General features: G+C 38.4%; 1 protein-coding gene across 1 annotated transcript in view; it reads right to left on the bottom strand.

Moving 5' to 3' along the window:
- LOC126248912 (tyrosine-protein kinase transmembrane receptor Ror-like) overlaps positions 1-14,679 on the bottom strand; it is a 129,655-nt gene that overhangs the window by 53,518 nt on the left and 61,458 nt on the right. Inside the window, exons 5-6 of the mRNA XM_049950399.1 lie at positions 6,458-6,691; positions 6,234-6,376 (exon numbers count right to left, since the gene is read on the bottom strand). Of these exons, the coding sequence (XP_049806356.1) occupies positions 6,234-6,376; positions 6,458-6,691 (377 nt within the window). The remainder of the gene's footprint in view (positions 1-6,233; positions 6,377-6,457; positions 6,692-14,679) is intronic.

Genomic DNA, 14,679 nt, shown 5'->3' with positions numbered 1-14,679 from the left:
GATTGCGTTACCCTAGTACTCTATCAAAAAACTGAAGTCTGCCACCTGCTTTACCTACAACCGGGCCGATGTGATCATTCCATTCTACATCCCTATGAAGTGACACACCGAAGTACTTGTACAAGTTGATCAATTCCAGCTGTGACTCTCTGATACTGTATTCATAGGATTTCACGTTTTTTTCATTTTGTGATGTGCACAATTTTACATTTATGAAGATTTAAAGCAAATTACCAACCTTTCAGCCACTTTGAAATGTTTTTAAGAGCTTATTAAATATTCATACAGCTTTTCCAGACAGTACTTCTGTGAAAATTCTGAGGTTACTTTTAATACTGTCTGCAAGGTCATTAATATACAAGATGAAACGCAAGGGTCCAAACACATTTCCTTGGGACACTTACATAGTTATGTCTACATCTGTCAATGACTCTCGATTCAAGATAATGTGCTATGTCCCCCTTACCAAGAAATCATCAATCTAGTTACAAATTTCCCTTGGCAGCAAATATAATCATACTTATCAATCCAATGCAAACTTTAGGAGCTATTCTTGTTTTAAAATTCACAAAAAGTTGATTTACTAGAAAATTTGTAGCTTCCAAGAAAGACATATACTGGGTGAATCAGGAGCAATGTCACATAGTTTAAGAGGTGATTCTACATGCGAATCAAACCTAAAACACCCTATGAACGTAGGTCTGATTTTCGATCACTATGGGACTGGTGCAGGGTGAGCATTAGACACATCCACACATGATAATGAAGACAAGTGTAAATATTAATTACCAAAATGCTGTGTAGGTGGACAGAATAATGGTGAGACAGATGACTGATCTATGCTACGAGAGGTGTTCAAAAAGTCCACCATCCATCTCAATGCACTTATCAACGTACTGGAGGGTATGTTATGCTGCTATTGAACATCATCTTGGCAGGCTTCAATGCAGGCAACAGCATCGGTGATGTGAGTGACAAGTTTTCATGTGTATGCACCTTCATAGCGTACACATCCCCTTTAACTAGCCCCATATACTGAAGTCAAATGGAGTTAGGTCAGGTGATCTGGCTGGACAGTTAATGGGTCCGCTACAGCCAATGCACAGTTGAGGAAAGGTGTTATTCAGAGACTGGGATCATGTCTGCTACAGTGAATTTATAATCCATCATGTTGCAGGTACATTTTCCATTGCCGCTTTAAAGTCACATCTTCCAAAAATGCAAGGGGGGCTTCTATTAGCTGTCATGTGATTTGGCACAAACACAGGTCCAAGGAATAGAAAAGCAACTGGAATCATTCAACAGAGGAAAGTCCACTGGACCTGACGGGATACCAATTCGATTCTACACAGAGTAGCGAAAGAACTTGCCCCCCTTCTAACAGCCGTGTACCGCAAGTCTCTAGAGGAACGGAGGGTTCCAAATGATTGGAAAAGAGCACAGGTAGTCCCAGTCTTCAAGAAGGGTCATCAAGCAGATGCGCAAAACTATAGACCTATATCTCTGACGTCGATCTGTTGTAGAATTTTAGAACATGTTTTTTGCTCGAGTATCATGTCTTTTTGGAAACCCAGAATCTACTATGTAGGAATCAACATGGATTCCGGAAACAGCAATCGTGTGAGACCCAACTCGCTTTATTTGTTCATGAGACCCAGAAAATATTAGATACAGGCTCCCAGGTAGATGGTATTTTCCTTGACTTCCTGAAGGCATTCGATACAGTTCCGCACTGTTGCCTGATAAACAAAGTAAGAGCCTACGGAATATCAGACCAGCTGTGTGGCTGGATTGAAGAGTTTTTAGCAAACAGAACACAGCATGTTGTTATCAATGGAGAGACGTCTACAGACGTTAAAGTAACCCCTGGCGTGCCACAGGGGAGTGTTATGGGACCATTGCTTTTCACAATATATATAAATGACCTAGTAGATAGTGTCGGAAGTTCCATGCGGCTTTTCGCGGATGATGCTGTAGTATACAGAGAAGTTGCAGCATTAGAAAACTGTAGCGAAATGCAGGAAGATCTGCTGCGGATAGGCACTTGGTGCAGGGAGTGGCAACTGTCCCTTAACATAGACAAATGTAATGTATTGCGAATACATAGAAAGAAGGATCCTTTATTGTATGATTATATGATAGCGGAACTAACACTGGTAGCAGTTACTTCTGTAAAATATCTGGGAGTATGCGTGCGGAACGATTTGAAGTGGAATGATCATATAAAATTAATTGTTGGTAAGGCGGGTACCAGGTTGAGATTCATTGGGAGAGTGCTTAGAAAATGTAGTCCATCAACATAGGAGGTGGCTTACAAAACACTCGTTCGACCTATACTTGAGTATTGCTCATCAGTGTGGGATCCGTACCAGATCGGGTTGACGGAGGAGATACAGAAGATCCAAAGAAGAGCGGCGCGTTTCGTCACAGGGTTATTTGGTAACCGTGATAGCGTTACGGAGATGTTTAATAAACTCAAGTGGCAGACTCTGCAAGAGAGGCGCTCTGCATCGCGGTGTAGCTTGCTCGCCAGGTTTTGAGAGGGTGCGTTTCTGGATGAGGTATCGAATATATTGCTTCCCCCTACTTATACCTCCCGAGGAGATCACGAATGTAAAATTAGAGAGATTAGAGCGCGCACGAAGGCTTTCAGACAGTCGTTCTTCCCACGAACCATACGCGACTGGAACAGAAAAGGGAGGTAATGACAGTGGCACGTAAAGTGTCCTCCGCCACACACCGTTGGGTGGCTTGCGGAGTATAAATGTAGATGTAGATGTAGATTACCATGTCATCAACCATACCACACCAGACGCTCACTGAGAACCTAACTTGGAATCATGTTTCCCTAGTGTAATGTGGGTTATCCATTGGCCATGTATGAGAATTGTGGGTGCTCATGATAGTATTGCATGTAAATGTAGCCTCACCTGTAAACAAACTTAGTTTGTTTGATTGAGGGTGGGGGGTTTATTGAACTAAATGTAAATAAAGTGACTATGTACAGTCGACCATTCACACACTTGTCTGCTTACTGAGTCACCTGGATGCATGTGCTGCATGTGGAATGAATACAACCCCTTGCACCAGTCTCACATTTGTGGGATATCAAGCTGATGGCTAATGTGCCATGTACTGGTGTTGGAACTGCATTGTACATTGCAATATCATCCTTTTCCTCAATTGACTAGATGGCCTCACGGTTTGACATTACGCGTAAACTGGGTAGTGTTCCAGATTCAAATAATGTTTGAAAAACCCTGGGAAATACCCTGACACAGGGGGTTCATCGATTAGGGAAACATCTCTGATATTTTTCCAAAGCCACACAGGCACTGTCATTACAGTACCCACACACAAACAACATGTCTGCATAGTCTGCATGGGTGAACACATGCAGCATGTTGGCATTCACAGACACAACTGACTTAATTAAGCACCACTCAAGCACGACATGCACATGACCTCATGACTGCTTACTGACCCAATCCACGACTGCACACTGGGTGTGCTTGCAGCTGTTTCCACAGTATGTTGTCAAAGTGCTGCCGCCTGCCAGAGAACCCCCATACCTCTTGTAGGATGGATCAGTCATTTGACCCACCATTATTCTGTTCACCACAGAGCCTACACAGCAGTTTGGTATGTAATTTTCACACTTGTCTTTATATCCTCTCATGGATGTGTGTAGTCTTCCACCCACTCTGGTTCCGTAACGATTGAAAATTGGACATATGTCCACACAACTTTTTCACTATTTTCACACAAAGTATCACCTCACAAATTATGTGACATTCCTCCTGAATCACCCTGTAGAGTGAAGTGCTGTCAAATGGTGTGGAGAGACTGCACTATTCTTCACTTTCAACATTTCGTTGACAGGGAACAGCAACTTTATTTAAATTCCTTACAGCGTTTATTAATGGTTCTGGCAACAGCTGCAGTTATTTATTAGGCGACTAGTTTTGAACCCTTACAGGTTCGTTTTCAAGCCTGACCCTCTGAGGTTGTATTGACAGTGCCTGATCTTAATAATAAATATTGAGTGGCGACACATGCTCTATAAATGTTAGCGGGATGAATGCCACATCCACACATGCCTGTTACCAAGTCAAAACCAAACTTAATTTTGGCTTGGTAACTGGCATGTGTGGATTGTGGCATTCATCCTGCTAACATTTATAGAGCATGTGTTGCCACTCAATGCTTATATTAGGATCAGGCATTGTCAATAAAAACTTAGTGGGTCCGGCTTGAAAATGAACCTGTAAGGGTTCAAAACTAGTCACCTAATAAGTAACTGCAACTGTTGCCAGAACCATTAATAAACACTTTAAGACTGTACTATAATGTCTTAATTAGTAATCAGACATAATATACTCCTAATGAACTAAGCCATTAATTCTCAGCTAATTAAGGACAGGCTCCAAAGACAAATAACAACATGGATGTGATAGGATTAGTACACCTTAATAATAAGGGTTAGGGGGCGAAGTGTTTGTTAATGCAGGTGGTACAGATAAATAAACGAATGGACTAGCACATAAGGTAGAAAACAGGTGACACTTTTAATGAGATAGATGACAACAAAGACTTACAAGAGGGCTACATAAGAAGGAATGATGACCACACAGGCTAATATAGCAACAAAAATAATTAATTTTGGAAAATATCATGTAATTTGATAGATAAAAAAATCTGCTCATCAAGCAGCGGCAAACGTATAAAGGTATTACAGTTTGCAAGCTTTCGGATCCAGGTGTACTTTCTTCTGGCAGACGGTTTGAGGTGAATGAAGAGGGGTGACCCAGGGTTCTGGGTGACTTTTCTGAACTCTATCCCTTTTCCCAAACCTCATCAGTCCTTTTCCTTCACTCCCTTTCCTTCCCCTTCAAACCTCCTGCCAGATGAAGAAACCACTGGTTCTGAAAGCTTACAAACTTTAATACCTTTTATATGTGTGTTCTCCTGCCAGTGCTTGGTGAGTAGATATTTTTTATCTATCCAATAACGTTAATATTAATACAGTTTTAGGTATACATACTTATATGTTTTTCACATAATTACTAGCTTTGGGAACTTTATGCTAATTATCTTAATTACAGACAAACAGTGTGAATCAGAAAATTCTGAGTGCACCACATACAAGGTAATTCAAAATCTTTTCAGAATATCATCTTGTATGTCAATCTATTGTTAATTTAAACAGCCAGTAGAATACCTGTTATGATAAGATTTATGTTATTGCTACTGTATTGAATGGCACATCAGCATATTTATTTTTATGTGTTTCCATTAAATGTAGCTTGTATAGTTTGAATGATGAAACAGAACGTACTTACTGGTGAGGTGCAAGGGTAAGTGGCCATGGCATATGGTGAGAATGGTATTGGTAGCTTTCAATGAAAATGCTGTGTCAGTCAGAGCAGCAATTAAACCTTAAGTGTTAGCCAATCATTGTTGAACAGATTTACACACTTTCACAACGAGAGAGTTATATAGTTCATAAAATTTTGAGTTAAGGCTTAGGACTGGAAGAATTTAAAAAAAAATCTGTTATGTTCTGAACTTAGAATCTGGATTGTGTGACGCTACTTTGGACTTAAAACATGCAGTCAAAATTTCAATTAATATCCAATGGCCCCACAATTAATTACTCACTAGCAGTAGTTCACTGTTTTGTTTTGACTGAATAATTTATTGTACTGAAGATTGACTCATTGTTTATCACCTGAAGTCCATTCAGCCACAAGCCTAAATTTCAATTATTTTAAATTACAGGTTAAGTAGTTGCAGGTACTAAGTTTTCAGTACCATACAGCAACAGCATATGCAAGGGGCAAAACCCTTGACTATCATAAGGCACAGTTTATCACTGCGAACATATACTGTTAGACTGACCTCTCAGCAAGTTGCCAAACAATGCTTTACTACAGGGTGTAATACTTAACACTACAGTTAGCATGTCACAAATCAACAAAGGTAGGGAAAATGTACAATGTGCAGTTACAATTTCTTTGTTTCAGTTTATCTGTGGACGACTACTACTACTACTACTACTACTACTACTACTACTACTAAACAAAATTCCTACAACTACTGCCAGAGAAAGAAAGTCCTTGATAATTTGTTAAACAGCACTGAAAACCATAATTTATCTATTTTGCTCTCATAAATGTGTTTAATAATGCATTCATACACAAAAATACATTAATTATATAAAACATATTTACCTTAATACCTTGCGGTTCATTGAAATTTTGATTTGTATTGGATCTTGGCGACTGACGGAGACAGAAACAATACAGCAAAAATGCTGTGATGATGATGACAAATGCAACTGAAGCTATGGTTATGTATAGCCACAAGCTTTGCACTGCAAGAAAAATCAATGAATTAAACAACAGTTTCACGAAAGTTTGGTAATTTCTCATAACAGTAAAGAGAAGCAGCATACCGCATTGAGGAATATCACATGGCTCTTTTCTAAACTGTTCATCATTAACAATGAAGCACCAAGGTTTGGGTTCCACCCCACCAGGATTTCTGCAATAATTGTGCCCACCACCTATTTCTGGATGATCAGAGGATTTATAACTGAACTGATGACTCCACAATGAGCAACGACCTATAGAGGTGGTTTCCGCTACTCCTCGATATGACTCGCCACGGCCCCAATAGCAGGTTTCACCTAAAAATTGAAAATTAACCAAATATGCATCAGCACTCAATTCACATGAAAAGCTAAGGAAATCACAAGCTTAAAGAATTCTTTCAAAGTTTTAATAACACAACATTAATCTATACTTATCTGAGCTACAGTTTACATTTTGGAGATGATAATTTTGTTTCTTTAAACAATGCAAAAATGAAAACGACTAATAACCCAGTCAACAGAAGAAGGTAAATCACAAAATGACGGGAAATTCTAAGAGATACAAATAACACAGACCGACGAAAAAAAATTTTTAAAAAACTTTTTTTACCTTAATAGCTGATCTTTACAGATTTTTTGGGGCTGAATCCAAATCTAGCTTCAGTTTTTTTGTATCACCCATAGTTCTCAAGCAATATTCTTTCTATTATATAGTATAAAAATCTTATGCTATACGGTAAATGGGGAAATTAATGAAATGCTTTGTTACAACATAAGCACGGTTTGTATTTACATTAAGGTACTTAAAATAATGATGTGTGTTAATAGAGGTTTCACTTGTCAGCTGGAATTGGTTTGTATTTTCTTTTTCTTTTTTCTTTGAAGCTTCTTGTGTAGCTTTTTCTTTGATGAGTCGCTTGCTGAACTTCTCGGTGAAGTGACCAACGGTAGACCCCCATCTTGTTGGTGTTCCAGTGGCACTGGCAGCATTTTTCCATAACTTTAATGTCCTGGTGAAAACACACTCCTTGTTCCTCACTAACATCTCCCATATTGTCCAGGAAGTAATCAAGGTGACTGTTCAAAAAGTGAACTTTCAGACTCATTAAACATCCTGAAGTTTTAAACTTATTTAACATTGTAACTATAATAGAAACATATTCTGGGTCTTTTTCACGTCCTATGAACTTTGTAACGAATTTCTTGAATGATACCCATGCTTCTTTCTCATTTAAGGTCATTGTGGATTCAAAGTTAACATCAAACATCAATTTTCTAATGTCAGGTCTGACAAAGACGCCTTCTTTTAGTTTAGCTTTTGAAAGATGTGGAAACATTTGGTAGAGATACTTCAAACATGGTCCATCTTTAGGCAAAGCCTTTACAAACTGTTTCATTAAGCCTAACTTTATATGTAGAGGTGGTAAGAGTATGTTTTTTGGATGTACAAGGTTTTTGCGTAGAATGTTCTTCTCACCAAGTTTTAAAGACTCCCTCACAGGCCAGTTCTTTCTGCACCAGTGTTGATCCCTAGTCCTACTGTCTGTTCCGCACAGGAAACATGGAAATTTGGTAAACCCACCTCGCTGAGCAAGGAGCACACGTTACTTTTAGATCGCCACATATCATCCAACCACGAGCAGAATAGCCTATTTTATTTAGCACTATTTCTAGGTTTTCATAGCTTTCTTTCATATGTACAGAATGTCCAGCAGGTATAGATGCATACATGTTACCACTGTGTAATAAAACAGCCTTCAAACTAGTTTTGAATGAATGAATAAACAGCCTCCAGTTTTCCTTTCTGTATTCGATACCAAACTCATTCATCAGACCAGGAATGTCTGAGCAGTACACTAAATCACCTTCTGGTTGAAAAAATTTGGAAAATTGCTGCTCTCTCTTTCTATACATGTATATGCTGGTTCTAATTGCCAATAAGTTCTTTTCTTTTAATCTAGAGCCAAGCAATTCAACTTTTTCTTTAGTTAAGCCCAGATCCCTAACCAAATCGTTAAGCTCAGCCTGAGTAAACAATTTGGGCTCTTGACTTTCTGTATTGCAATGGAATTCATCATCTGGTTCATCTAAATCACATTGCACATCAGAAAATAGTTCTGTTGGAATAGAATTTAAATCGTCTGTTATTTCAAGAACTTGCAAATCTACACCATGCCCTACTGGTTGGATGGCGGACGGAAGATTAATGTAGCTTATTACCTTCTTGTTTTTCAAATTATGACCAGTAATATCAACAGTGTAAAAGCAGCAATCATCAGAATGATTTTTTGGCTCCCTCTATATCATAGCAACAGCAAATCTAAAGGCCTTTTTGGACCATTTTCTCAGATCTTCAACATACACATAACATACCTTATGCAGCACCCAATATTTATCTTGATCACCAAGTTTAGATACAAAGTATGATACATAAACCTTTTTCACAAAGTCTGTAATGTTTCTTTGGTGTTTTTTTAACCACAAATTCACCACAAATATAACAAAAACTGTCAGCAGAGTTTTTACAACCACAATTAGACATTGTACTGAGCACATGCACAGGAAAGGGGAAAGTAAGGTTAGGTTCATTACACCACCTTTTTACATTATTTTAACTATATAAAAACTTAAATTCTTTAAAAAATTGCGTAATTTAATAAATTTAACGGTAAAATGTGAAGAAATGGTGGGTGATACAGTTTAAGTATCATATTTGGATTTACCACTCTACAAAACATAAGAATAAGGTATTTTCAGCAAAAAAGTTCTTCCATCATTGGCCTGTACAATTAAACAATTTTGTGCACTGTAGAAAAGTTGTCTGAGGGCAATCTTCATTGAAGAACTCTTCACTTTGGGTTGAATTTTGTAAAAATTCCAATGGGTGAAATAAGTAACTCACAGTCTCCTGCTATCTTTAATTACTTCTTTTTCATTTTTTCTCATCTAAGGTATGGTAACCCTGACAAAATAGTACCAAGGCCCCACAGCTGGGGGTTGTGCTTAGGGCTAATAACCCTCTCATACAGAAACAAATTGTTACAAATCTCTTGTTCATGTATCAGGATGATTTATGAAACAACCCTCTACGACAACATGGTAAATGAAAAATATACTTCGGAATCAGTATGTGGAGTGCACAGAGTCTGTGGAAACTTGGGCATATGTGAAGAATACAAGATGAATTAGAGAAGTACAATGTAAACATTGCTGCAATCTAAGAAATAAGACTAACTCGATATTACACATAGAATCTTGGATGGTTGAAACAGTGATCATGGAAATTAATGAAAGAATATGCTCCATAAGAATGAAAGGCTGATGGTCTCTATTGACCATGTTCATGCACCTAGAGGCAACAAAGAAGATGCTATAAAATACAGTTACTATGAACCACTATAGAATGTGCATGACAGCCTACAACAACACAACATCAAAGTAACATGATCATTGACACCAAGGTAGCAAAAGAGAAACACTTGCTACTGACAAATATGCCATGATAGCATGCACAAGGAAACCAATAAAAATGGACTCAGAATTATCTCGTACACTGAATCAGAAAGCATAGCTATTAAAGCACAACTAAGAAACATGGTATTCGGTAGATGGAATGACAACAAACGAAATAAACCACATATTAATCTAAAATAGGCATAAAATGCCATTAGCAATACAAATATGTACCGAGGAGCCACCAAAATCTCTGACCGTAACTTGGTGCTAGCATCTGTGGAAGGAAAACTGAAAACAAATCACAGAAAACACTAAGGATTTGCAGTGCAGTATTAAGTTCAATCACTGAAGGACAATACTGAAACTTTTGGATCTAGGGAACGAAAACTAAATCTAATATAATCCAATCTCTGCCATAACTGGAAGTGAGCAACAGATTTACAGTATCTGATAAAACAATAGAAAAAGTGAAACTAAATACATAAATGGACTTTGGATAGACTTCAAGAAATTGATTCAAATGTCAGTCAAAAACGCATTACCAAAAGTAGAATGAAATAGGAAGAAATGGTTAACGATATATATGCAACCCAGCAGTAAAAACTAATGTCACAGTCAGGAAGGCATGGCTACATAACGAGGGGAAAATAGAATGAGAACTGGACTACAGGGAGACACAGAAAAGAACAAGTAAGATTCTGGAAACACAAAAATGCTGTACCTGGAGCACACTGTAAACAGTATTGAGAATGACCAGAAAGGAAACAATATCTGCACATGATGAAGAAATAGATGAAATGTATGATGAGATAAAAGAAATTATTCAGATAGTGAAGGGAGACAAAAATTTAATAGTCATGGGTGACTGGAATTCGTCGGTAGGAAAAGGGAGAGAAGGAAACATAGTAGGTGAATATGGATTGGGGGGAAGAAATGAAAGAGGAAGCCGCCTTGTAGAATTTTGCACAGAGCATAACTTAATCATAGCTAACACTTGGTTCAAGAATCATAAAAGAAGGTTGTATACCTGGAAGAATCCTGGAGATACTAAAAGGTATCAGAGAGATTATATAATGGTAAGACAGAGATTTAGGAACCAGGTTTTAAATTGTAAGACATTTCCAGGGGCAGATGTGGACTCTGACCACAATATATTGGTTATGAACTGCAGATTGAAACTGAAGAAATTGGAAAAAGGTGGGAATTTAAGGAGATGGGACCTGGATAAACTGAAAGAACCAGAGGTTGTAGAGAGTTTCAGGGAGAGCATAAGGGAACAATTGACAGGAATGGGGGAAAGAAATACAGTAGAAGAAGAATGGGTAGCTCTGAGGGATGAAGTAGTGAAGGCAGCAGATGATCAAGTAGGTAAAAAGACAAGGGCTAATAGAAATCCTTGGGTAACAGAAGAAATATTGAATTTAATTGATGAAAGGAGAAAATATAAAAATGCAGTAAATGAAGAGGCAAAAAGGAATACAAACGTCTCAAAAATGAGATTGACAGGAAGTGCAAAATGGCTAAGCAGGGATGGCTAGAGGACAAATGTAAGGATGTAGAGGCTCTAGTCTCACTAGGGGTAAGATAGATACTGCCTACAGGAAAATTAAAGAGACCTTTGGAGAGAAGAGAACCACTTGTATGAATATCAAGAGCTCAGATGGCAACCCAGTTCTAAGCAAAGAAGGGAAGGCAGAAAGGTGGAAGGAGTATATAGAGGGTTTATACAAGGGCGATGTACTTGAGGACAATATTATGGAAAGGGAAGAGGATGTAGATGAAGACGAAATGGGAGATAAGATACTGCGTGAAGAGTTTGACAGAGCACTGAAAGACCTGAATCGAAACAAGGCCCCGGGAGTAGACAACATTCCATTAGAACTACTGATGGCCTTGGGAGAGCCAGTCATGACAAAACTCTACCATCTGGTGAGCAAGCTGCATGAGACAGGCGAAATACCCTCAGACTTCAACAATAATATAATAATTCCAATCCCAAAGAAAGCAGGTGTTGAGAAATGTGAAAATTACCGAACTATCAGTTTAATAAGTCATGGCTGCAAAATACTAACGCGAATTCTTTACAGACGAATGGAAAAACTGGTAGAAGCGAACCTCGGGGAAGATCAGTTTGGATTCCGTAGAAATGTTGGAACACGTGAGGCAATACTAACCTAACGACTTATCTTAGAAGAAAGATTAAGAAAAGGCAAACCTACGTTTCTAGCATTTGTAGACTTAGAGAAAGCTTTTGACAATGTTGACTGGAATACTCTCTTTCAAATTCTGAAGGTGGCAGGGGTAAAATACAGGGAGCGAAAGGCTATTTACAATTTGTACAGAAACCAGGTGGCAGTTATAAGAGTCGAGGGGCATGAAAGGGAAGCAGTGGTTGGGAAAGGAGTGAGACAGGGTTGTAGCCTCTCCCCGATGTTATTCAATCTGTATATTGAGCAAGCAGTAAAGGAAACAAAAGAAAAATTTGGAGTGGGTATTAAAATTCATGGAGAAGAAGTAAAAACTTTGAGGTTCGCCGATGACATTGTAATTCTGTCAGAGACAGCAAAGGACTTGGAAGAGCAGTTGAACGGAATGGACAGTGTCTTGAAAGGAGGATATAAGATGAACATCAACAAAAGCAAAACGAGGATAATGGAATGTAGTCAAATTAAATCGGGTGATGCTGAGGGAATTAAATTAGGAAATGAGACACTCAAAGTAGTAAAGGAGTTTTGCTATTTAGGGAGTAAAATAACTGATGATGGTCGAAGTAGAGAGGATATAAAATGTAGACTGGCAATGGCAAGGAAATCGTTTCTGAAGAAAAGAAATTTGTTAATATCGAGTATAGATTTAAGTGTCAGGAAGTCGTTTCTGAAAGTATTTGTATGGAGTGTAGCCATGTATGGAAGTGAAACATGGACGATAACTAGTTTGGACAAGAAGAGAATAGAAGCTTTTGAAATGTGGTGCTACAGAAGAATGCTGAAGATAAGGTGGGTAGATCACGTAACTAATGAGGAGGTATTGAATAGGATTGGGGAGAAGAGAAGTTTGTGGCACAACTTGACTAGAAGAAGGGATCGGTTGGTAGGACATGTTTTGAGGCATCAAGGGATCACAAATTTAGCATTGGAGGGCAGCGTGGAGGGTAAAAATCGTAGAGGGAGACCAAGAGATGAATACACTAAGCAGGTTCAGAAGGATGTAGGTTGCAGTAGGTACTGGGAGATGAAGAAGCTTGCACAGGATAGAGTAGCATGGAGAGCTGCATCAAACCAGTCTCAGGACTGAAGACCACAACAACAACAACATCTGCAGAGTACACTGCACTGTAAATGACATCAGGAAGGAATATCAACTGTGGACAGCTGTTCATGACAATAATACTAACATTGACTGCTGGATCAAATGATATATTATAGGCTCGGAAAAAATATTTTGATGACTAATTGAACTGCCCTGAACAGGAAAACGAATTTGTGAAAACTGGCCCTCCAAACAACTGAATCTCTTGTAAATGACCCAATGTATGGAAAGGCAACCAAACATTTGAAAAAATTAACCTGCAAAACAACTGAAATTAACAGAAAACTAATGAAATTGCTGAGATGAGTGGAAGGAATCCATCATTGCCCCTATACATAAAAAAGGAAATAAATGAAACTACAGGAATTACACAGGAATTTCCCTAATAACAGCATACAAATTACTGTCACATTTAATATTACAAAGACTCACAACCTATACCCAGAACATAATAGGGAACTACCAGAATGGTTTTTGGAAAAAACTGAGCAAGAAGAGACGGCATATTCTGCACCAAGCCCACTGCAAATTTATGGGAACACAACCAAAATATCCATTAACTGTTCATTGACTTGCATAAGGCCTACTTTGAGAGCAACTCCGGACTGGAACAAGATGGTGCGCTATCTCCACATATCTTCAAACCTTGTCATGGAAAATGTAGTTAAACCAAATAAGCAACAAGTGGAAACATCACAGATAACCAACCAAATATACTGGCCTATGCAGATGAAACAGTTCTAGTACGAAATAACAGTGGTGGATCTGTAATGCTGCTCAAGGAAGTAAATGAAACTGACTTGAAAACAGATTCAAAAATTAATGAAGAAGAAACAAAAACATGGTCATACAAAGGGAAAACATGACTACATAACAATGTTATGATCTTCATATAGAAAACCGTGCTTTCAAAAGCACTCTTAACTTCAAACACCTTGGTGTAAATATAAATGACTGCAATAGAAGACAAGTCTAAAACCAATTATATGGAGAAATGCAAAAAAAGTTTACTCTTACTTCCAAAAATTTCTATCCTCCAAATTCCTTACTCAGAAAACCAAGTTGAAACTCTACAAACAACCATCATGCCAGTACTGCTGAATTACATGGAAAAACAGAGCATGACCAAAAGAGAAGAGCAATAACTCCCAGTCTTTAAAAATAATAAATACACAAAATTTCTGAGCCGACATTTGGCCAAGCAACACAAATATGGGTAGCTGAGTTAGCCAACCAATCCTTGGTAGTGAACAGCATCACACCAAGATGTTTGCAATGGGCACGTCATGTTGTCAGACTGGTCCCTGACACAATAGCCTGTCAGACATATGACAAAGATGGAAGGCTGATGGTCACCTGGATGGCCAAGAAGTAGATGACAATCACTGCAGAGTGATGGGTATCACTGGATGGAAGGAAGCAGTGCACCACTGGCAGAACTGGAGATAGATAAATACAACAAAGTGGGACTGTCATGTCCCAAACACGCCAATTGAGTGAGGAAGCTTGTATAATTACTGTGGTGTAAAATTTTGGTC

This window comes from Schistocerca nitens, chromosome 3 (assembly GCF_023898315.1).
Source record: "Schistocerca nitens isolate TAMUIC-IGC-003100 chromosome 3, iqSchNite1.1, whole genome shotgun sequence".
Lineage (NCBI taxonomy): Eukaryota > Metazoa > Arthropoda > Insecta > Orthoptera > Acrididae > Schistocerca > Schistocerca nitens.
The sequence above is the reverse complement of the archived record's forward strand: the minus strand, read 5'-3'. Positions and strand labels throughout refer to the sequence as shown.